We start from the raw sequence: 25,210 nt of genomic DNA, 5'->3' as shown, positions 1-25,210 counted from the left end.
CAGTGATGAACAAGAACGAGAATTATCTACAGATGTTAAATATTTATATCAAATGGCCAAAGCAATTTCAAATGGTGCTGTTTCAGTTGATTTAGCTAACATAAAATCAGGACCAGTTGTACAGTCTAAATGGCTAACCAAAGCAAGCAGGGTATTACGTCTATATACAACAACTAATACACCATCGGAAAATTTGAAAACTCTAGCAGTTTATATTATTAGAATTTAAATAATAAAATACGATAATTCTGTTGTATACGGCAGTGTATTTTATCAAAGTTTATTAGTTTGACACGATACCTACCACGTAATTAATTTGGTGTAATCCAAAATAATTCATATTACGCTCATCCAGAAAACATTTTATTAACAATGTTATTTGATGATAGAAAAGCCATACGTGATAGAGCTATAAAAAAAATGGTATACTGTCGAGAAAAAAACTTGATCCAACTAACCTCAGAGTTTACAAAAAATATAATATCAATTTTAATGCTTCAGATTATACTGATATGATTGATCTGAATGACGATAATTTACTATCTGAACCGGCATTCACAAGAAATATTCCGTACAATTCTTAGATTATGATGAGCCAACACTAGATGATCCTAATATTCCAATGCATATACAGGGAACAAAAAGATATGTACAGTTGTTAACATCTGTTTCCAAACGTGTTATAGAAAAAAAACGCGAAGGTGTTATGGCTGTTACAGCAGAAAGTCGTGAAAAACAACCACGAATGGAGAGCAACAAAGATTTTAAAAAATAATAACATAACATTACTTTTATTTTGAAAATACGTTAAAATGGTCAATTCTAAGTAAAAAAAATAATTTTTTAAATAAATTACATTAAAATTATAAAAATTGTGTTTTTTTTGCTTATTACTTGAAAATATAGTCTTTTTTTGAAAATTTTTTCTACTAAAACGAATTCGAAAAAAGAAAAACTGTGTGAATGAAAGTTGTTGGAAATGTTTTGAACTTATTTTAGCTGTAAAAAAAAAAACTTTCCATAAGAAATTTGTTAAAAATGATAATATAATAGTTAAAAGTTAATTTTAGCCTAATTTCTCATAATTTAAGCCTGATATCGCTAATAAAATTCAAAAACAGTATAGATATTAATACAGATTCTGAAATGCACGTAAAATACCTTTAAAGTAAGCCCAATATGATATTTTTCCTATAATTCTGTCAGAAGCTATCAAGATTTTTTGGCCAAACCCTATATTCATATGGCAAAATATTTATTTTGCAAAAGTGGGGGACTCGAAATCGGACTTAGAGCTATGGTGTTTTCAGCAATTTTTCTTAGAATCATCTGTAGATTACGTTCTTGCTATACTCCAGATGAAAAAAAACCATCCATACAATTTTACCCGCTCTAATATATATGGATGTTTTTTTAAACAAGTCGCAAATCATCTTCTCTAAACAATCAGCTTTAAAGAATTCTAATCAATACACGCGGCCCAGTACGCACGCACAAAATACAACGTAAAACTGGTGCGATATACCCCCGATATGATCTTGAAAACAGTTCCGAGACAGTCCGGGAAAGATGACACAGTCCCGGATATAAGTCCGCAATGATCCACAGAAGGAAGGATATACTAGATTTTTGAAAAATGTCGGGCCTAATACTTCCCTGAAACACTTTTTTACGAAATGATATCTAAAGTTTCTTGAAATGTTCATGAAATAATCTCAAAATTATCCTGCAACCCTTTAAAAATATTTCTTAGCAATCCCACCGATATGATTCTTGAACAACAATAACAACAACAGCCCCGAAATGGCCACGAAAACCTTTTCTAAACGGTCGGAAATAAAATATATAAATAAATGTAAGGCGCGATATCCTCCGAAGAGATTATAGGCCGAGTTTCTCTTCCAATTTGCGTTGTGCTCCTCTTGGTTGTTCCTACAAATTGGCGGGACGGGCCTACTAGTTTTATGCCGACTCCGAACAGCATCTGCAAGGCAGAGGAGTTTTCACTGAGAGCTTTTCATTGCAGAAATACACTCGGAGTGCTTGCCAAACACTGCCGAGGGGCAACATGTTTCTAAAATTTTGTTGTTGCTTTGCCTAGGGCGTGAACCCAGGATCTTCGGTGTGGATGGCGGCGCACGCTACCATCACAGCATGGCGGCCGAAAGGAATCTGAAAACTATGCACAGATAGCCTCGAAATAGTCACTAAACGGTCTTTACAGGTCTCAGAATGATTGAAAGCATCTGAAATAGTCCTGAATCGATCCAGAAAACACAATACGTTCAGATACGGCGATTTATAAAAAGTTTCTAGGGGCTAGGAGGGGATAGATGGGAGCGGACGACTGCTTCCTTATCCAAAATTGCTTTGACTGTATGATCCATATACCAAATGCTATGCCAAATTATATAATGGTACCAGACGGCTTGGAGGGGTGGAAACTGGAGCGCACACTGTCCCCTTTCCTAAACTACTTTGACTTTTATCTGTATGATCCAAATAACAAGTGCGCCCGAATAGAAAATATTTTTGGTAGAGGATACACGCAAGTAAATTAGGAACAATTTAAAAATGCTGTTCTAGAGAGGAAGAGCGTGAGAGTATCTTTCCAGAATTGTTATACCTTTAAAGAGCCGAAAAATGGGTGTACATTTTTTGTTTTTTTTTTTTAGCATCCAATATATTTTGCCAACTGTATATATAGAATACATCTAACAAATTTGTGGTTTTTTAAAAGTAATTCATAATTAATTAAACTTAGTAAACTTGGTGGGCATGGATGGATTGCTCTCAGCAGTGCAACCATTTTTTTAAGAATGCATCAGTGTAGAAGATCTGTGATTGTCTTTCTTTTCAGGCGCGTGAAATTAGTTGGTCTTGCTGACAGGGCTAGAATAAATGGGTTGGGGTGAGTTAGAAGCCTCGTGTTGTATGAAATAGCTTACTTTTTGATTTCTTCAGCTATTGTTGGAACCTTTAAATCCCGGTGTAGCTGGTTGTTAGTCCCATAGTAGGGTACTTTTGCAATCATTCTAAGGGTTTTCGATTGGAATCTTTAGAGAATTTCTATGTTTGAGTTTGCTGCAGCTCCCCATAGTTGTATTCCACATGTCCAAATGGGTTTTATGATGGCTGAGTAAAGCAGGACTTTGTTATCAACTGATAATTGTGAATTTCGGTTCATAAGCCAATTCAGATTTCTTAGTTTGATACCAAGGGCTTTTCTTCTGTCGAGGTGCATTCCAAGGTACTTTATTTTGTTGCTTTGTGGTATATATATATATAATGGTATAAGTGTTACGTCTGGTAGTAAACGTCACTTGAACGGATTTTGATTCATTGGATTTGATCCTCCATTCTTCAGCTATTGTTGGAACCTTTAGATCCCGGTGTAGCTAGTTGTTAGTCACATAGTAGGATACTTTTACAATCATTCTAAGGGTTTTCGATTGGAATCTTTAGATAATTTCTATGTTTGAGTTTGCTGCAGTTCCCCATAGTTGTATTCCATATGTTCAAATGGGTTTTATGGTGGCTGAGTAAAGCAGGACTTTGTTATCAACTGATAATTGTGAATTTCGGTTCATAAGCCAATTCAGATTTCTGAGTTTGATACCAAGGGCTTTTCTTCTGTCGAGGTGCATTCCAAGGTACTTTGTTTTGTTGCTTTGTGGTATATATATATATAATGGTATAAGTGTTACGTCTGGTAGTAAACGTCACTTGAACGGATTTTGATTCATTGGATTTGATCCTCCATTCTTCAGCTATTGTTGGAACCTTTAGATCCCGGTGTAGCTAGTTGTTAGTCACATAGTAGGATACTTTTATAATCATTCTAAGGGTTTTCGATTGGAATCTTTAGATAATTTCTATGTTTGAGTTTGCTGCAGTTCCCCATAGTTGTATTCCATATGTTCAAATGGGTTTTATGGTGGCTGAGTAAAGCAGGACTTTGTTATCAACTGATAATTGTGAATTTCGGTTCATAAGCCAATTCAGATTTCTGAGTTTGATACCAAGGGCTTTTCTTCTGTCGAGGTGCATACCAAGGTACTTTGTTTCGTCGCTTTGTGGTATATATATATATAATGGTATAAGTGTTACGTCTGGTAGTAAACGTCACTTGAATGGATTTTGATTCATTGGATTTGATCCTCCATTCTTCAGCTATTGTTGGAACCTTTAGATCCCGGTGTAGCTAGTTGTTAGTCACATAGTAGGATACTTTTACAATCATTCTAAGGGTTTTCGATTGGAATCTTTAGATAATTTCTATGTTTGAGTTTGCTGCAGTTCCCCATAGTTGTATTCCATATGTTCAAATGGGTTTTATGGTGGCTGAGTAAAGCAGGACTTTGTTATCAACTGATAATTGTGAATTTCGGTTCATAAGCCAATTCAGATTTCTGAGTTTGATACCAAGGGCTTTTCTTCTGTCGAGGTGCATTCCAAGGTACTTTGTTTTGTTGCTTTGTGGTATATATATATATAATGGTATAAGTGTTACGTCTGGTAGTAAACGTCACTTGAACGGATTTTGATTCATTGGATTTGATCCTCCATTCTTCAGCTATTGTTGGAACCTTTAGATCCCGGTGTAGCTAGTTGTTAGTCACATAGTAGGATACTTTTATAATCATTCTAAGGGTTTTCGATTGGAATCTTTAGATAATTTCTATGTTTGAGTTTGCTGCAGTTCCCCATAGTTGTATTCCATATGTTCAAATGGGTTTTATGGTGGCTGAGTAAAGCAGGACTTTGTTATCAACTGATAATTGTGAATTTCGGTTCATAAGCCAATTCAGATTTCTGAGTTTGATACCAAGGGCTTTTCTTCTGTCGAGGTGCATTCCAAGGTACTTTGTTTTGTTGCTTTGTGGTATATATATATATAATGGTATAAGTGTTACGTCTGGTAGTAAACGTCACTTGAACGGATTTTGATTCATTGGATTTGATCCTCCATTCTTCAGCTATTGTTGGAACCTTTAGATCCCGGTGTAGCTAGTTGTTAGTCACATAGTAGGATACTTTTACAATCATTCTAAGGGTTTTCGATTGGAATCTTTAGATAATTTCTATGTTTGAGTTTGCTGCAGTTCCCCATAGTTGTATTCCATATGTTCAAATGGGTTTTATGGTGGCTGAGTAAAGCAGGACTTTGTTATCAACTGATAATTGTGAATTTCGGTTCATAAGCCAATTCAGATTTCTGAGTTTGATACCAAGGGCTTTTCTTCTGTCGAGGTGCATTCCAAGGTACTTTGTTTTGTTGCTTTGTGGTATATATATATATAATGGTATAACTGTTACGTCTGGTAGTAAACGTCACTTGAACGGATTTTGGTTCATTGGATTTGATCCTCCATTCTTCAGCTATTGTTGGAACCTTTAGATCCCGGTGTAGCTAGTTGTTAGTCACATAGTAGGATACTTTTACAATCATTCTAAGGGTTTTCGATTGGAATCTTTAGATAATTTCTATGTTTGAGTTTCCTGCAGTTCCCCATAGTTGTATTCCATATGTTCAAATGGGTTTTATGGTGGCTGAGTAAAGCAGGACTTTGTTATCAACTGATAATTGTGAATTTCGGTTCATAAGCCAATTCAGATTTCTTAGTTTGATACCAAGGGCTTTTCTTCTGTCGAGGTGCATCCAAGATACTCTGTTTCATCGCTTTGTGGTATATATATATATAATGGTATAAGTGTTACGTCTGGTAGTAAACGTCAATTGAACGGATTTTGATTCGTTGGATTTGATCCTCCATTCTTCAGCTATTGTTGGAACCTTTAGATCCCGGTGTAGCTGGTTGTTAGTCACATAGTAGGATACTTTTACAATCATTCTAAGGGTTTTCGATTGGAATCTTTAGATAATTTCTATGTTTGAGTTTGCTGCAGTTCCCCATAGTTGTATTCCATATGTCCAAATGGGTTTTATGGTGGCTGAGTAAAGCAGGACTTTGTTATCAACTGATAATTGTGAATTTCGGTTCATAAGCCAATTCAGGTTTCTTAGTTTGATACCAAGGGCTTTTCTTCTGTCAAGGTGCATTCCAAGGTACTCTGCTTCGTCGCTTTGTGGTATATATATATACAATGGTATAAGTGTTACGTCTGGTAGTAAATGTCACTTGAACGGATTTTGATTCATTGGATTTGATCCTCCATTCCTTCAGCCAACGGGTAACTACCTTGGAGCTTGAATGAAGACACGCTAGGGTTAGGGACGCATTCTGCTATTGGGAGGTCATACGCGTAAAGTAGATAAAGTATTGGGCCCATTACACTACCTTTCGGGACGCCTGTTAAGCACTCATAAAGGGCAGTTTGCTCCACATATTGTTTAACGAGGAAATAACGATCTTTTAGATATGATTGTATAAATAAGGAGTAGTTTATAGGGAGGGTGTATTTTACTTGGGTGGAAAGTAATAAAAAGAACTATAGAGAAGAGAAAAGACGGAAGGGGAAAGAGATTAAGAAAGAGATAGAGTTAGACGAAGATAGAGAGATAGGAATAGATGAGCAAAAGGCGGAGAGGGAGAAAGGGAAGCAGAATATGAGAAAAGCAGAGGGAGGAGTGAATAAAAGGATAAGGAAAAGGAGGAGAGAGGAGGAGAGAGAGTAAGAGGTAAAAACTTCTTAAAAATTATGCAGATAGATCAAAGTTGGAGCAGAACAGTAACAGTGCTGGGTCTGCTAGTAAAAAATAAAAATAAAAACAATTGGAGAGAAAAGCCTCCGAATAGATTTCGGAGCTTGCGTGCTCTTTTTAATTTTTCCTACAATTGGTCCTACTTGTTTTACGCGGTCCCCGAACGGTATCTGCAAGGCAAATGCATTTTAACTGAGAAGCTTTTCAAGGCAGAAATACAATCGGAGTATTTGGGCGGTGCAAGCAGCCACCACACGAAGGCCGCCTTTAAATTGTATAATATTAAAAGGTAGGGTAAGTAGAGAGGGGAAAGTGTGCGCCTCTATGTGTTTAAATTGACAGGTCGAAGATTGCTCTCTCTATGCAGGTATAAAAGCCGAGTGCAATAAGTGGGGCTGTCTGTTTTTTGAGCAGCACTTTTGTATTATAAACTACCCTGGTGTCACTGCCCGCATTTTCTCTGCTGCAGAAAAATGGTTTGGTACGAGTCGATATTTGGGTATTGTAAAGTGCTCACTGCACAGACAAGTGCTCGATCACGAAATGATCACTTCGGTTACCTATTGTTTTGAAAAGAGTAAGCCAATTGGCTTGGTGAATCTATTAATGCTGAAACCAGATAGATTATCGAGCTTGAGTTTTCTGAGATTTGGTATTAGACACCTTATTTTCCTACATTACCTTAAATTTCATCAACCAAGATTTTTGGCTCACCCTATTGCTGTTAATACTGGATACTTGTATTGTGAATATTTGTTTTGATCACTTTTGCTTTCGTAAAGGACAGCGCTTGTTGACTTCCGGTTGCTATTGCGAAAGATTCCATTTTCCTTAAGCTTAATTCATATGTATAAATACATTTGTAATTAAGAATCGTGAATTAATAACAAGAAATTACGTTTCTCTCATTTCACAGATTTCTAGTACTCGCTAATGGTTCTTTAGTTTTGCGTAAATTGACTTTGGATGCTGCGGGGCGTTACAAGTAAGTATTGATATTGAAAATAAAGTTCTAATATGTATATAAAACCATGGCATCTCAATATTTAAGTATTTTTCTATGGGTGTGTTAGTCTCGCTAAATTCAGAAACGGCTTGAGCGATTTCGATAATTTTATTTTTTTTCTCATTTATTTTGGTTTAAGAATAGTTAAGAAATGTTTCTTAAAAATATTTGAAGACTTTTTCAAAAATTTGCAAAGTAAGTGGGAGTGGAAGTGGTAGTGAGATCTGGACTGGGGGTAGGAGTTGGAGTGAGAGGTAGAGTGGAAGTGGGAGTGAGAGTGCAAGTGACAGCGGTGGTGGGATTGCGTGTGGAAGTGGTGCAGTGGGAAGGGTAGTGAGAGCTGGAGTTGGAGTGGGAGTGGGAGGGAGGTAATGAAAATGACTAGATCATCCTCAATAATCTGTTTCTGCTACTAGATTTCTTGAAGTTTATGACGTCAACTGTTTTTACTGCGTATCATTTTATGTTTCGCAGGCTCTAATCCCGAGAGGAAGTATGCAATGGCGATCAGTTCGTACCAACATATTCCTTGAACTTCCAACATACATACGTTATGCCAATACAGAGTTGAAATATCATCAGCCAATAAGTACTACCTCTTCATTGATCTTTCTGAAGACAGGAAGATTAGAGGGCTGAGCAATAAGAGAGCATGTACTCAGTTGAACTGTGTTTGTAAATACCTTGAGATAGTCAATCTATATATTTTCAAAGGTTATTAGGAGTGACTGCTGGTATACCTGTCCTAAGAGGCGACTAAAATACCAAATTGCTTCAAGGAGTTGTGTAGCGCAGCCCTTTCAAGGGGTTGCCAGCGCAATTTATAGCTTCTCCAACCCAATTGTCAGCCTCACCTACTCGTGGCGAATCCTGTATCTTTAGAAGCCGAGGCTCTAGCGATCCCAAGTTCCTAATGGATGTAGGGGGTGGGAGGGCGGAATGGCCTAGAAGGTTTCATGTGGTCGTACTAAATCATTCCCGTGATATTCTGGCTAGTACGTACCGGATCTGCATCCGGTAAAGTACAATCGACAAAACCTTCGGGGAGTGTCCTTATCATTACAACAACAAAGGACTGATGATCAACGGGAACACCAAAAAAAAGAGAAAGAATGTTCTTTTGAACCACTATGAAGATCACTCGATCGAATAAAAGATCAATTTTAAAGCTAGTTAAGAGATTTTCATGTCCTGTTCGGCACTGCTCTGGGATAAAATGGATCCATTCTGATGTTTATAGGTTTTGCGGAGTGATTTAGCTGAAAGCATTTAAGCTGCAGGCATACTTTTTAAAATTCGGATCACTTTTGGCACTTCTACTTGTTTGAATAATATTTAGGATCATTTCCCAATGTTCCGCGATTGCTTTATCATAATATAAATAATCCGTTCGGAATAGTTTCAAGCTTGTTTCCAGATCACTGTGACATAGTTTCGGATTTATACCGGAAAATTTGGTCAGACCTGCGCTAAGTTAAGAAAGACCTGATCTCCCATTATTTTCCCAATTGGCGACTTCACAGCACTAGTCTAACTTAGTTTAACTTGCTGCGCCAAAATCGCATTGCCGATTAGTCCCCAATTAATGTTGACTTCTCCTATTTGGTCACCACTGTAATGTAACACCCTAACTAACTTTTTTACTAAGCTTTAAATTCTTAAATTAAACAGGTGCCTGAGTATATTGCTAAATGTTAGTTACAACAATTATGTTCATCATTCGAGTGCGAAATTTGCGGCGTTTAAATATTTTGCTACTGGTTGTTCGTTTCGCCAATCAGCTATTGTTCTATGCGTGTTGCTGTGGCATTACGCCTTTGTTGCACACCCCAACAAAAAAATGTACACCCTGCTTATGGCTTATATCATTTTATCAAATGAGGGAATTCATTATAGAGTTGTGGTGGAATGGTCCCCAAACAGGCCCAATATTATCATCAAAAATATCCCGAAATGGTCACAGAAATAATCGAAACACCGAAAGATTCTGATATAGTCGCAAAATTAATAACTTAAGCAATCTTGCAATAATCCGAGGATAGTACCAAAGCAAACCCTTAATATTATTTAAAACAATCCTGATATGATTCTGCTAAAGAATACTTGAGATAATTTTGAAATAATCCCCAAAACAATCCTGAAATTACAGCCGAAGTTATATCAAAAGAAGTTGGAAGTCTTTGTTAAACGGAAAAGAAACAGCCCTAAAATGCTCAAAAGATAGTGCCGAAAAGATTACGAGGGAACCCGACATAATCCCGAAGTTACAAATTTACTTTGTCCAAACCGTAATCAGAATCGGCGCCGAAATCGGAACTGTCAGGGGTGTAGAAGATCCACATATCTACTTTGAGGAGCATAACAAATAAAATAACACAAATAAAACATAAATGCCACAATATGTATTTTCCAAGCAGTCCCGATATGAATCGGAAACTATCAAATCATCATTATAAGGTCTCGTGTTCATAACGAAATAGCTCCGCACGGCGGGGTATTTGATTAATCAAGCTGTCTAAAATTAAAACAGCAGTTATTTCTGTTCAAAAAGTGGTTGTCTCACTTCACTGTTATGAAAGAAAATGTTTCACAGTAAATTCACAGTGCTCCGCGCAGAATTACTATGGATCGGGACCCCAGTTTCAGATGGACCCGGGGTAATTTTTTGGCATTACAATGAGATATGTAAATATGGTTATCAAACGAAAAGTATTTTACTCCGCATTTCTATTGGCATGTTTAAGAAGGGCTGCCACCTCGCCTTCTTTTTTATATTTCTTTGTATATCCACTACCATCTCGGAAACGTCTTAACCGATTTGAATCAAATTTGGTACCTCGATATAGTATTACATTTTAGGACTTTTCACCCAGGTGTTGCCACTGAGGATGTTTTCACAAGGTTGCCACCTTTTGCCAATAGGGGTATCCGTCTCTTACAAAATTGATCACCTCTCAAAAAATTGCGGGTATGCGCAGCCGTTTTTGTTACTAAACTTTGAAACAACACATGCTTATATATTTCCAAAAAATTACTGCCACGATATGCCATGAAAAAAAGATATATCTTTTCGTTTGCAAGGTTTTTAAAAAATTTAATATTGAAAAGTAATGGTATTACAAGTAGAATAACTTAGTTAAAACATGCGGTATAAAAAATCTAACATATGAATTAAAAACACATTTACCTGTCCTAAAAGAAAAAGTAACTAGATTTGATTAAGGCTAAACAAGTGAACAAGTATTTAGGTTAGAACTGTATATTGCTTTTTAATCCAAAAATACATCGAACTGCACACAATTTTTATACAACTATAGATGTGCGCGGTCAGCTCCGTTGACGTTGCAGATGGGTTTTGGGGTATGTGTACTATTCAGTGGACATTTAGGAACGCCAGGGAGTATATTAAAAAAAAATAAAAATTGGAACATTTTGCTAGGAAAACTTGCCCTCTATAGTGGCCTTGCACACATTCCGAGTATAATTATCTCGAAAAGGCGTCCACCTATAGAACTTAGGCCCACTCCTTTTAAAATTATCAGTAAAACATTTCATTTGATACCCATATCGTACAAACAAATTCTGGAGTCAGGCCTGGTCCACCTTTATGGCGATATCCCTAAATGACGTCCATCCATAGAACTATGGCCCACTCCCTCTTAAAATACTCTTTAATACCTTCCATTTGATACACATGTCATACAAACACATTCCAGGGTTACCCTAGGTTCTTTTTACTACATGGTGATTTCCCTTATTTTGTCTCCACAGCTCTCAACTGAGTATGTAATGTTCGGTTACACCCGAACTTATCCTTCCTTACTTGTTTATAATCAGCTGAGCAGAGCTCACAGAGTATATTAATTTTGTTCGCATAACGGTACCCCGTAACGGCAGAAACTAATTCAGGTAGATATAGACTTCTATATATCAAAATGATATGGGCGAAAAAAGAAATCCATTTAGCCATGTCCGTCCGTCTGCCTGTCCGTGAACACGATAACTTGAGTAAATTTTGAGGTATCTTGATGAAATTTGGTATGTATCGCTATTTAAAATGAACGAAATCGGACTACAACCACGCCCACTTTTTCGATATCGAATATTTCGAAAAACCGAAAAAGTGCAATAATTCATTACGGAAGACGGATAAAGAGATGAAACTTGGTAGGTGAGTTGAACTTATGACGCAGAATAGAAAATTAGTAAAATTTTGGACAATGGGCGTGGCACCGCCTACTTTTAAAAGAAGGTAATTTAAAAGTTTTGCATGCTGTAATTTGGCAGTCATTAAAGATGTCAAGATGAAATTTAGCAGGAACGTTACCCCTATTACTATATGTATGCCAAACAAAAATTAGCAAAATCGGATGACGCACACGCCCACTTTTTAAAAAAAATTTTAAAAGTCAAATTTTAACAAAAAATTTAATATCTATACATTATATAAGTAGATTACGGCAAAACTCAACTCCAGTAATCATATGGTGCAACAAAATACAAAAATAACAGAAAATTTCATTTTTTTCATTTAATTTGTCTAGAATACTTTTAATGCCATAAGTCGAATAAAAATTTACCAATCCATTGGAAATTTGGTAAGGGCATTGCTTCTATGATCGTAACTGTTTTCTGTGAAAATGGCCGAAATCGGTTGAAGGCACGCCCAGTTTTTATACACAGTCGACCGTCTGTCCTTCCGCTCAGCCGTTAACACTTTATCTTGGTATTAATAATGGGCGAAATCCGACTATGACCACGCCCGCTTTTTCGCTTTCGAAAAATGAAAAAATGCCATAATTCTATACCAAATACGAAAGGAGGGATGAAACGTGGTGATTGTATTGATTTTTTGACGCAGAGTATACATAACTTTAGAAAAAACTATGTAAAATGGGTGTGACACCAACCATATTAAGTAGAAGAAAATGAAAATGTTCTGCAGGGCGAAATCAAAAGTCCTTGGAATCATGGCAGGAATACTGTTCGTGGTATTGCATATATAAATAAATTAGCGGTACCCGACAGATGATGTTGTGGGTCACCCTGGTCCACATTTTGGTCGATATCTCGAAACCGTCTTCACATATACGACTAGGGGCCGCTCCCTTTTAAAAGCCCCATTAATACCTTGAATTTGATGCCCATATCGTACGAACACATTCTAGAGTCACCCCTGGTCCACCTTTATGGCGATATCTCGAAAAGGCGTCCTCCTATAGAACTTAGGCCCACTCCCTTTTAAAATACTCATTACCACCTTTCATTTGATACCCATATCGCAAAAAACATTCTAGAGTCACCCCTGGTCCACCTTTATGCCAATATCTCGAAAAGGCGTCCACCAATAGAACTAAGGCGCACTCCCTTTTAAAATACTCATTAACACCTTTCATATGAATCCCATATCGTACAAAAACATTCTAGAGTCACCCCTGGTCCACCCTTATTGCGATATCTCGAAAAGGCGTCCACCTATAGAACTAAGGCCCACTACGTTTTAAATAATCATTAACACCTCTCATTTGATACACATGTCATACAAACACATTCCAGGGTACCCTAGGTTCATTTTGCTAAATGGTGATTTTCCCTTATTTTGTCTCCAAAGCTCTCAGCTGAGTATGTAATGTTAGGTTACACCCGAACTTAGCCTTCCTTACTTGTTATTATAAATAATTGAATTGAATTGAATTCTATACAGATTAGAATTTTAAATAACAGTTATTTCTCGAAAGAAACACAAGTCGGAAAATAACTGTAATTTCTTGCACGAAGCGAAATAAAAAAAAGTATTATTATATTCTTAGTGAAATAAAAAACTAATAAATAATTGTTTAAAAAAACTAAAAAAATACGCTTTTATAGCAAACCGAACTAAAAAATAGAAAATAATTTTCAAATTAAAAAGAGTTTATATAACAGTAGTAGAAGGTCAAACAATCGTTTATAGTTAATCACCTCAAAATAAAATTATAATAAAATTTAAGTTATTAACAGAATAATTTAATTCAGACTAAAAAGCGTGGGGTGCATTTGACTACATTTCATATCTTTCCTCTCAGATAGTTGCCAATAAAATGATTGTAACATTCAATATCAAGCACCCCACGCTTTTTACTGTGAATTAAATTATTCTGTTAATAACTTAAATTTTATTATAATTTTATTTTGAGGTGATTAACTATAAACGATTGTTTGACCTTCTACTACTGTTATATAAACTCTTCTTAATTTGAAAATTATTTTCTATTTTTTAGTTCGGTTTGCTATAAAAGCGTGTTTTTTTTAGTTTTTTTAAACTATTATTTATTTTTAATTTTTTAGTTCAAGTAATTTTAAAACTTTTAGTCGAGAGTGATGAAACCTCGAAACGCCAGCGGTCCATGGATGAATCCAACCCCACGGCACCGAAAAGGGCCAAGACGCAGGGAGGCTGGACGCGGTCTTTCGCCGAATTTGCCAAGGGTCGGCAGATCATTGGCATTATAGACGAGAGCAGCGAAGATGGCAGGATCCCGAAACATCAGTGGAAGTGCATCGAGGCCGCGCACGCTACAGTGGCCGTTAAGGTTAAAAAGACAACCCTGGTCCACCGCCATCTTACACCGATGCAGGTTTGTTCCAGGGCAATGTCAAGCTAATTGCCTGTGACGACGCCAGGTCGGTCAACCTCTATAGGGCCGCCGTCACGCTGATAGGGGTGGTATATCCGGCCGCGCGCCTCAAGGTAGTGGAGGCGCGTGATATCTTCTCACGACCAAGGGCTAGAGCCTGGGTTCCAGTGACGCCAACGGACCCAGCTGACATCCTGGAGCTGCTCCAGGAGTACAACCCGCCACATGTTTGGAAGTAAACCCGGATAAAACCGAGCTTGTTCTCTTCACGAGGAGGCACAAAGTACCAAATCTTACACCGCCAAGAATTGGGGGTACGTTCTTAGCGTTTAGCGATCAAGTCAAGTATTTGGGAGTCATTCTGGATAGGAAGCTATTATGGAGTGACCATATAGTGGAGCGATCCAAGAAGGCAGCAGCAGAGCTGTTCACCTGCAAGAGGGCAATTGGCACCTCCTGGGGATTCTCCCCTAAGATGACCTACTGTATTTACACAGCTACTATGCGCCCGATTCTTCTTTATGGTGCCTTGGTCTGGTGGCCTGCAATAGCTAAAAGTACCTATCTTAAAATGCTTCAAAAGGTGCAGCGGAATTCGGAGCTCTGCATTACCGGGGCTCTCGGCTCCACTCCAGATTCCGTTACATACATACATGGATACATAGATACATACATAGATACAGGCCAAGCTAATAAAAGCGTGGCTCCAGTATGCTCTTTCGTAGATGTGCCATGCATCCACTTCTATAATTAATAAAGGAATGCGTTTTTCGCATTATGTGCAAGTTTCAAATCTATGGCTATTTGGGGTGGTCACAAGTTCAATTGACCTTATGTCAGTTAACCTTATGTGACCCCACCATCACATTATTGCATTGTCATCGAGCCTTGATACGTGTGCAAAGTTTCAATCAAACTTGTGGCCATTCAAAGTGGTAATAAGGCCAATTGACCTTATGGCCGTTGACCTTATGTCACCACACCATCACATTAATGCATTGTCATCGAGCCTTGATACGTGTGCAAAGTTTTAATCAAACCCATGGCCATTCAAGGTGGTAATAAGGCCAATTGACCTTATGGCCGTTGACCTTATGTTACCGCACCATCACATTAATGCATTGTCGTCGAGGCTTGATACGTGTGCAAAGTTTGAATCAAACTTATGGCCATTCAAAGTGGTAATAAGGCCAATTGACCTTATGGCCGTTGACCTTATGTTACCACACCATCACAATAATGCATTGTCATCGAGCCGTGATACGTGTGCAAAGTTTCAATCAAACTTATGGCCATTCAAAGTAGTAATAAGGCCAATTGACCTTGTGGCCGTTGACCTTATGTCACCACACCATCACATTAATGCATTGTCCTCGGTCCTTGATACGTTGTCAAAGTTTCAAATTGATCAGGCTTCTAGAAACCGGTGAAAATTAAGCTCAAAGATTCCGTTACATACAGGCCAAGCTAATAAAAGCGTGTTAAAAATAGAACTAATCGTTGGGTGAGCACACACTTGTGATAAGTGACAAATTTCTGGGTTTTCAGGAGAGCATATTTTGTCGCACTGATTTTAAAATTTTACGCACTTAACAGATATTTCCACTGGCTTCTGAGCCGTCATTATTGATAACTTGCTTACAAAAAATGCACACTAGGTAGTTTCAGAAAGTGCAGTTAACTCAGTTTTGGTCAAATAGGCACTTAGCACAAGTGTGCGCTCACCCAACGTAATATCCTCCAAACTAAGTAAAAGCCCCGAAAATAACTGTTATTTGCCGAGATATATAAAAAAAATTTTAAAATAACTGTTATTTTCCGAACGAAATAAATAAAAAAATGATACTCCATAAAACTTACGTTACGATCTATGGGTTTAAGTCCTCATATTATAATCCTTTTGACCAGTGTTGCTATTTTAGCTTTTTTCAAGCTATATTAAGCTTTTTTTCTACACTTAGCGTGAATAATTGTGATTTGGCTTTAAGCATTTTTCAGCCTTTTTTTCGCTTGCAATTGTATCGAACTATTTTATGATTTAGATTATCTGGGTCCCGCATCGGTACAACTAAAACGGATGAAGATCGCTGTAGGGACTTTAGGAATCCGCTGGTTACCTGAGATCTGCTCCTGTTGATGCTCCGCGAGTCAGCTCAGCAAGTGTTGGGCAGACACCACCTATTGTAGGGAAGCACGATCCGTCTGGCTGGAAGTTGATGGCAGGAGGTCTGCCGAAATGATTGATTTCGCTAAGGTTCATCTATCAATGGTCATTGGCATTTTGACAGTCTTTTTCCAATGGAAATCATTGCGGTACGTCTCAATATACTGGAAACTCTATCTTGCTGCAGCTGTATGGAGGATGATAACGTGGATTTATCGAGCCACTTTGTGCTTGATTGCCCAGCTTTTTGCCAGAATTAGGCGAAGAAATTTCGATTTCTACTACTTGGATTTCCGGAAGATTTATTCAAAGTTTTCATTCGTTCCTACGCAACGATCCTCTAAGTAGCTATAGCTTACATCACCGTTATTTAATGTGGTATCACAACGGACCTTCTTGCTGTCCAAGTGAGCTTCCCCTACCAGGGCAGATACCACCTAACCTAACCTTATCTAATGGGGTATATCCCCACCTTCCTGTGCAAAGGAAGTGGCTTAAATTAAGAAACTTCACAAGTAAACAAAAGAGCTATACGATGCTATTTGCTGCCATTAATGGTGGACTTGGACCATGGCGAACTGTATCTACACCAATCAGATAACATTTTTCTAAAATTTCAAAGTTTAGAAGAATTGTCAAAATAAAATAATAGGTTTTTTACACTTTTTAGGAACTCCAGCACTATTGAAAAGCTACTCAGAACACCAATTTTATTTTTTGTTTAATTCAAATTTGTTTTTAAAATTTGTTTGACTTTCAAAAAAAGTGATAATTGAACATAATTGTGCAGACCCATGATGTAATAATAAAGGTGATGTCAAGAACATAACCTCACTTTTTCGGCAGCTCTAAATGCCAGTATTTACGTGTATTTCAAAAGTAATAAATTTGGATTGCTTAATTTTTCGTACAAGTTCTTCAAATAAATTAGTTTTCTGCAAAATATTGCCTATATTCTGTTCGGGAATACAAAATTACGTTACTCTTTTTGGCTGAACAATTCTAGTAACGGCTTATATAGTTATAATATTTCTAAACGTATAGTAAAATCTACTACGATCGTAGTAGAACCCAAAGGCAGTTCTGTATGATAGACAACCCTCTAAATTATGCATGCCGAACTTGTCAGAATAAGGGAAACCGTCAACGGGATGAGAACACCTGAATATTAATTTCATTATGGTGCAGACCTTGTTCTTCTTTCCTTTTTAACTTTTAGCTTTTTTTATTAGCCTCAAAATTTTTATTTAGCCTTTTTTAGCTTATTTTTTTTTGTCTATCTAGCTTCTTTTCTGGAAAAATTCTGGCAACACTGTTTTTGACCAAATAAATTAAGGCTAACATTTTTTGGTGGGTATTTAACTGTTATGCACTTATAACATTTTTTTGTGCTTGTGTGCATTTTTAGGAGCTGTATCCATTACACCGACTCCTTTTACAACTGCAGTCGTTTCACCTAAGTCAATAAAATTTACACAAATACATATGCATGGGCATACAACAACCCTGCAAAAAATGCTATTAGTCTAGGATGAATCCGGGATGGGACGCAAAGGAGTGTGCGACCATTGCCAGTTTTGATCTCTTTGTATGAGTTTTGTTTGAGCATGTCCTATGAAGAGACTAATTGTACCCATTTATAACCGAAAGGGATCGGTAGGACCAAGCCCCTTTGTACCCATATGGGAACATAAGAACACTAGAACCTTTTCGGTTTTATAAGGACTCAAAAAGGGCCCAGACGCATTTTTCATGACAGAAACATAATCGAAGGGTTTGCCAAGCCACAAAATCTATTTGAGCAGGCGGAACAGCTTTTCTAAATGGAATAAGAAATATTCTCCGAAAATTTAACCCTAACTCCGGCGTTGTTGTCAAATCTTAGTAATTTAGGTTCGGTATAGGGCTCCACATTTTTCTTAAATAATTCGATTCAATCACCTGTAATCTTTTTTATTTTACTTCGTTGCTGGTTTTTTTTTAATATTTCTTAAAGTGGGCTACTGACTAATTCCAACTGTACCCGAAAGAGCTATAGGAGAACAATTATGCCCAAATGTAGACAAAAGAGATCAATCGGAGACCATTCTCTTTAGGGATTAATCGCATGATTTTTTTGCAGGGAACATATTCACCTAACAGCAGCTGCCATATAACATCGACAACATAATCATCAAAAGTGTTAATAAGAACATGTTTTCTTGAATTCCGCTTGGCGCTTAACTTTTTTTTTTGTCTAGGCTCCATCAACACTTTAACCTAAGTGGCAATTAGATTGCCTAGACTAGCGTAAAGAAGACAATAGTGACGTGCTGATATTAATAAGCTTGGACAGCTGCTGCTCATGTTTATGTTGATTATGATGTTGAATGAGAAAGGTGTTGATTCTTGTAATGAAAAGTGAAATAAAAAATTGCATATTTTACATAAATTACATACAATAACATATGTTGCATAAGCAGTTCTTTCATCGGCTTCTATGTATCTATGTATAAACATCTTTTTTATCATCCTTTTTTATTGGTGTACAAAATAACTTCTTTCAATCTCTTTCATCTTGCAGATGTTTAGCTCAAAATCAATTTGCCTCTAAAACACATCGTCAATTTATGTGGGCTCTGAATGTTTTGACAGATCCCGCATCAACAAAACTTAATGAGCTCTTACCAACTTTGCAAAACTCAACGCAGTACATACCGACGGGAAGCAGCTACCAATTACGTTGTTATGAACAAATCGATGTGTTACCGATTGAATGGTGGTTCCGTAGCGCCCTGTATGCAGTACCGTTGAAGATCAGTAATCATAGTAATGTATATAATATAGAAGAGGCTAGCCAGGATACGGATCAGGGCTACTACAGTTGCGTTTGTGGGAGAAGCAATCAGGTAAGAAATTAGCGAGAGTAATTAGTATGAGGTATACGGGGTCAATGCATAGAAATGACACTCTGACGCTGTGACGCTTTTTTTGTACACAAGTCTGAAAAAGGTCATTCGTTTAAATGAGGATGTGTGAATACGTAGCTGGAATAGTATAGAAAAATGTGAATTTGAAAGTTTGCTTTTTAGCTAACTCCCGGACAAAAGCAAAGGAATATGTCATAAGGCTTCCGATGTTAATCGGTTATAGATACGTTCATGTTGCAGTTTCTAATACAGCTGGGTGAGGTAAGGTTGAGTTGAGTGAGTTAGTTTGTACTGTTCGGTCCGAGAGGACCTCACATAGACTGAATGAGTCTATAGTGTTACCAGAAATTGGCTAAGTAACCAAACTTAAAAACCCTATCAAAGCCATGATCTATTTAATAAAATAATTCCGTCCTCCAGGCAAAACACAAGAAGCTTTCTATTACCTTTGCTAGCACAAAGCAAGGATTCCATAGTAAAGCAAAGGATTTACAATCGCTGTAAATAGTCAGTAAAAGAGCTAATTGGTAAATAACCAGCGACTACAGCAGGGGTGACAACACCCTGTCCTTCATGCGCCCTTATCCACCAATTTCGTTATCTTATACTGACTCCGCCTTTAGTAGAAAAACAACTTGAGCAGTATTCCAAGGATGGGTCAGATGATTCGGTGTTATGCACCCGTCAAATAATTATCTTGTCCCATTCCAATATCGCTTTTCTCGACATTCGCCAGACAGGGAATAAACCAACTGGGTCCGGCGATTTAAGCTAAGATAAAATCTGGAACGCTTATTTTGTCTAAATAACAGTAACCAAGCCAAGTGCTGCGTACTGGCTCTTCTGCATCATCTCCCTATTAGTAATCTGTGTCGAGAAGTGCCTTAAGGGACTCTTCACCACAACATGAAAATTCACCGTTATCATTCATTAGTACTCCCTGTCCTATATTTCCCCCAGCTAAGACTTTCCTCAATCACCTGTTTCGATGGAGTACTCGATGTCCGCGCAGAAAATTTTCCATAAAACTCTCTTCTCATTGTGAATTTCACGCATGCAGATCCTCAACAGATTCTAATTTTAAGAACATTGCATCTTCAAATTTCTCTACAATACATAGCAAAATAGAGCCACACGTCCATCATTTGTATCGTCCTTTCCCCACGAATAAAAGTGCCTATGACCAACCGACCTTTGCGCCCTTCCTCTTCCACTAGCCTCTTGCGCTTCCTTGGTAGTGCCTTTCCATTATGGGCCTAATTGTGGGATGCCAGAATAATGCCTGCTTATTCTTCCGCTCGACGGCTACCATTTCGAGGTCCTAAGAAGACAGCATACGTGAATGTAGCTCTTTCCTTACCATGATTCGCTCGCGCTGAGCTCAGAAACCTTTCCTCCCCATATGTGCCATGGTTTCTCAATCAGTGCCACGTCAAGCAAACCCTCCTCAAATAACTACACAATCCACGCCAATTTACTGTGTTGGGGATTTATCTGCAAGACTCGCAGCAACATTGTGCTGTTTGTCCCCCTCCAATACCTTCGTGAAAGGGGGTATACAATACATAATTCTTGTGTCACAATGTTGTGCGCGATGAACGGTACGCAGGAAGCTTATTATCTTGACCGATCCATTGAGGAAAAGATATATATAAAGAGATGGTGGTATAATAATATAGGTAGTGAAAGTGAGAAAGAGGGGAAATGGGAATCAAAAATGAAAGAAAAATATAGTGCGAGAGGCGAGAAAATAGGAGTGATAGAGTGAGCCAAGAAACTTCTTGAATACTCTTTTAAAATTTTGCAGATAAATCAAGGTTCCGGCATAAAATCAATTCCTGGTTATTGGCAGTATATGTGCTTATGAAATAGAGTGCAATCATTTCAAAAAAAAAAAAAAAAAAAACAAACACTGAGGGAAACTACATTTTTTTACAAATTTTTTCTTATTTATAAATAAATCTGACTTCTTTCCATTGCAGACTTTTCATGTGATCATTACGTCACCACCAGTGATCGTCGAACCGCTCGTTTCATACGAAACGCTCATCACAGCTTCGTTGCAGTTTCGTTGCAGCGCTACCGGCAATCCCCGACCTGTTATCAGTTGGTATCATAATGGGGTTCCTCTCAATAGTTCCTATACCCGTTACATAATTGGCAACGAATTGCATATACACTCTTTCGATCCAATCGAGGCGGGCATATATCAATGTTTTGCACGCAATATCGCCGGCGAGGTGTACAGTGCTGGAGAATTGCGATTTCGCAATAAAGGTGATGAGTTGCTGTTAAAGAATCCGTTACAAAATATACGCTGTTATGCGCTCAGCTTTAATACGATTAATGTTACGTTTGAGAGTAACTTTTTTGAGGTGAGAATTGAAAGGATTTTTATGAATTTATAAAATTTTAATTGATATTCTTAATTAATATTAACAGTCACTCTTCATTGTGCACATCGTACAAAATAATCCACATCGCTGGATATCACCATTTGCACCCATGAAACTAAATCATACCTCACATTTGGTCATATCCAGCCACCTACCCGTTTACCGTCCATTTGAATTAATTACCCGTGTACTTGTGCCCACCTCTGAGATACGTTTGGCGAATAAACCTCAACAACAGACAATACTTAGTTCATTACGTAGCCCACCGGTGACATGTTGTACACAAGGCTGTGAGTTAATGCGTTCAAGTTCTATTTGCTTGTAACTGATTTTTTTCTTCTTCTTCGTTTCAGTACTTTTGCACATAGTCCACATGGGTAATAATAATACCTTCGTCACTTGGTCTCAACCTGAATTGGAGGGCAAAAAGTATTTCATCTTACAATTCTCCAGCAATTTTACACAGCCACATCCTAATCAATTGCTGAGTCAACGTCTTTGTGGCACATTTCAACATGTCGATCTGACGTTGCAGGATGTCGCTCAAAAACTACGTGATATAACTGCTCTTAATGAACGTGAGATGCGTGCTGTTTTGAGAGGTGCTCAGGCGCAATATATTGATAACAATAGTCATATTGAGTTGGAGGAAGAAATATTTAATTTGGTGGTGTTAGCGAATGTTACGGGAGTTTTGCTACAAAATTTCCAACGCCTCAAATTGCGTGTACTAATTATTACGCGTGAGAATGAACATCTGAGACAAGATTTTCGTTATGTTCAATGGAAGAAGGTAAGTTTATAGAAAACAACAGAATACACAGCTTAGCAAAGCCGTTGCATTAGATCTAGCTAGGTTAAGAGACCCTAAGAAGCCTCAGAGCTTCCATTAGACGGTTGTTCAACAAGGCCTAGAGGAGTAAACCACTTTGGGACAGGAATTCCACCCCTGAGTAGGCTGCTGCGCAAATCGTGGAGAAGTATAATGAATCCTCGGTCAGGAAGATCCTTTTGCCCGCTCCTGCTTAATTGAGATACCTAAGATATGGAAATGGCAGCTGTGCGACGAACGGTAAGGAGTTCCTTGAGTTTCTAATTCTATTTCTCATTCATTTTATAAACGCTCCAATTGCGTATCCATTTGCCGACTTCCATGAGCCACATGGGACTTTAAGTCCACAAGTTTTCGGGGCCCTATGAAATAATTTTGCGCAACTTAAAAGATCTTTGGGGGTTTCCAGCAGGTTGATAGCTCCCATTTATGTCAACTATCTGAAATTCGGCTAGGATCCAAAGTCTTTGAATGTGGTAAAAGTCACTGTCATCCCAAAGGCGAAAGAAAGCTCAAACGCCTATCCCAAAGACTTTAGACCAGCTCATTCCTTTTAAAAATCCTGAACGGTTGAGGAGCAGAATTTCTCGACAGATGTTTTCGGTATCTAAACAAGTAAGAGCAGATCTACAAAAGTGGCCCTCATTCGGTTGATAGAGTAGCCCTCGAAAGCAAAGAAACAACGTCCTATCAGCGGTCATTTAAATGGCCCACCAACCACTTCGAGCGAATCAACTCTGTTCGGAATCATTGGCAGATTGTTAAGGGAAATTGCCATGGATTGGTTGTGTGAGCGGTGGGTCTTAAAAAGTTGAGTGGCGCACGCCAAATGTGGATGTTTCTTCTCGCCCAGCTTTGGTCTTGTATGTGAAAGATCTTTTTCCGGATCTTGAGGGTAGAGACTATTAAGTGGAGGATGATGCCGATGAGCCGTGATTTGTTAAGGTCACTTTTACTGTATGGCAGTCCGATGTGAACCCACATAAAAATTAAGGTGAACCTAGCTGCTTTTCGACACTGGAGGACAAATTTTGCTGGGACTCGAAGTTACAGTTGACAATCTTTCCTGTTTGACACCCGGGGTGAGGTCACCTTTAGCACAATGTCCACCGGATGTATGTTCCATATTAAACTCAGAACCAAGGTGGACGTTGTTCTGGAAGCGTTGGTGATTCCAACATGCGATAACCGGCTTGACTACCATCCAGTAAAGCTAGTGCCCGCATCATTGAGTTGCCAGTACATGTTGCTGCCCAGTATAATTCAAAATTATTTACTCAATCAGAAAGTACAACTTATATTTCCTCATCGAAGGAGGATTTAATGCCGGTGCAGAGTGTCCAAAGATTTGCACCTGACCAAGATTGCGAGGTCAACTACAAGAGCAACCAATACGCGGACACTGTCTTTGACTTCCTCCTAGGGAAGGGTTGTTTTCACAATAAAACGAAGGGATGCTCCCGTTGTTTTACCCTTGTAATGAATCTGAAATGCAGATACTAACCTCCGAGAAATTGCGGTGACTTCCGCTAGGAAAACATTACGGGCATCGATCAATTTTCAACAGAGGACCATAGAGAATGATGAGGAGCATAGTTTATTTATTTATTCTTTCCAGGTTACATTTGCATCTTTCATTTCATTCTATTTTATTTATTTTTTTTTTTCACTTCCCAGATCGAGAATGGCACCAATGATCTCGCCAACACACCCTTTCATCTAACCATTGTCGAATCACGCATGCTGACCTTTCACTTTCGTGATGACTTCAATGAATCGTGCATTCATGTATGCCATTGGCAAATACAATTTCCCATCATAAGGAAAGAGGAACCAAAATGTGACCAATTGCCCATAATAAATGCGCAAGTAGAAATACGCGGCCTCAAACCGAATGAGCGTTATCGTGTGAATTTCTTTAGCTGTGAAACACAAACCTTCTATGGGCAAGTAGATAAGCAAACGTTGCCGGATCGTAAGTATAGAAGGAAATTGTCTAAAGAGATTGCATTGTTAATGAATTTGTGAAATTTTTTTTTTAGCACCTGGTACTATAAGCAATCAACGTGTTATACGTCATAATGGTTTAAAGTTACTGTGGGATCCACCATTGCAACCAAATGGCAAAATACATCACTACAACATATTATGGACATTGGGTAATGTGACACACGAAACGAATGTGCTGGAGTGTACGGCATGCGTCTTTAAGGTTAGTTGGCTATTTAAGAATAAAGGTATGAGATATTTCCTCGGGAGCTGAATTGCATGAGAGAAGAAAACACTCGTATTTTATAACCTGCAAACCTTTTGCATTCTCAGGAAAAATTTCGAAAACCAGAAGTGGAATAAATAAATCATTTGTCTCCAAACTTGAAATGTACAATCGGTACGAGGAGTCAAGGAAACATACAAGGTTTTAGGCCCATTAGCCTTTCCACTTTTATATCGAAAGCTTTTGAAAGGTCACTGCTTGTCCATTCTCATACTGTGAAGTCAACCGATATATTGTAAAGGACGCCTGACCGATATTATGTTTCACAGAGTAATTTATACGTTACAGGCCTTGAGAGATTTTGCATTCTTGTACATAAGGGGTTCGATTGGCTGTTGTTGTTG

General features: G+C 38.0%; 1 protein-coding gene across 8 annotated transcripts in view; it reads left to right on the top strand.

The window, feature by feature from the left end:
* Positions 1 to 25,210, top strand: part of plum — a 251,400-nt gene that overhangs the window by 217,399 nt on the left and 8,791 nt on the right. For all 8 annotated transcript variants that reach the window (XM_067762201.1, XM_067762205.1, XM_067762203.1 and 5 more), the window contains 7 exons: positions 7,584 to 7,652; positions 19,018 to 19,342; positions 21,346 to 21,738; positions 21,806 to 22,049; positions 22,113 to 22,552; positions 24,269 to 24,566; positions 24,634 to 24,803. In XM_067762201.1, the coding sequence (XP_067618302.1) occupies positions 7,584 to 7,652; positions 19,018 to 19,342; positions 21,346 to 21,738; positions 21,806 to 22,049; positions 22,113 to 22,552; positions 24,269 to 24,566; positions 24,634 to 24,803 (1,939 nt within the window). The remainder of the gene's footprint in view (positions 1 to 7,583; positions 7,653 to 19,017; positions 19,343 to 21,345; positions 21,739 to 21,805; positions 22,050 to 22,112; positions 22,553 to 24,268; positions 24,567 to 24,633; positions 24,804 to 25,210) is intronic.

This window comes from Eurosta solidaginis, chromosome 1, assembly GCF_040869045.1.
Source record: "Eurosta solidaginis isolate ZX-2024a chromosome 1, ASM4086904v1, whole genome shotgun sequence".
Classification (NCBI taxonomy): domain Eukaryota; kingdom Metazoa; phylum Arthropoda; class Insecta; order Diptera; family Tephritidae; genus Eurosta; species Eurosta solidaginis.
Note: the sequence above shows the minus strand (reverse complement) of the source record. Positions and strands in the feature narration are given on the sequence as shown.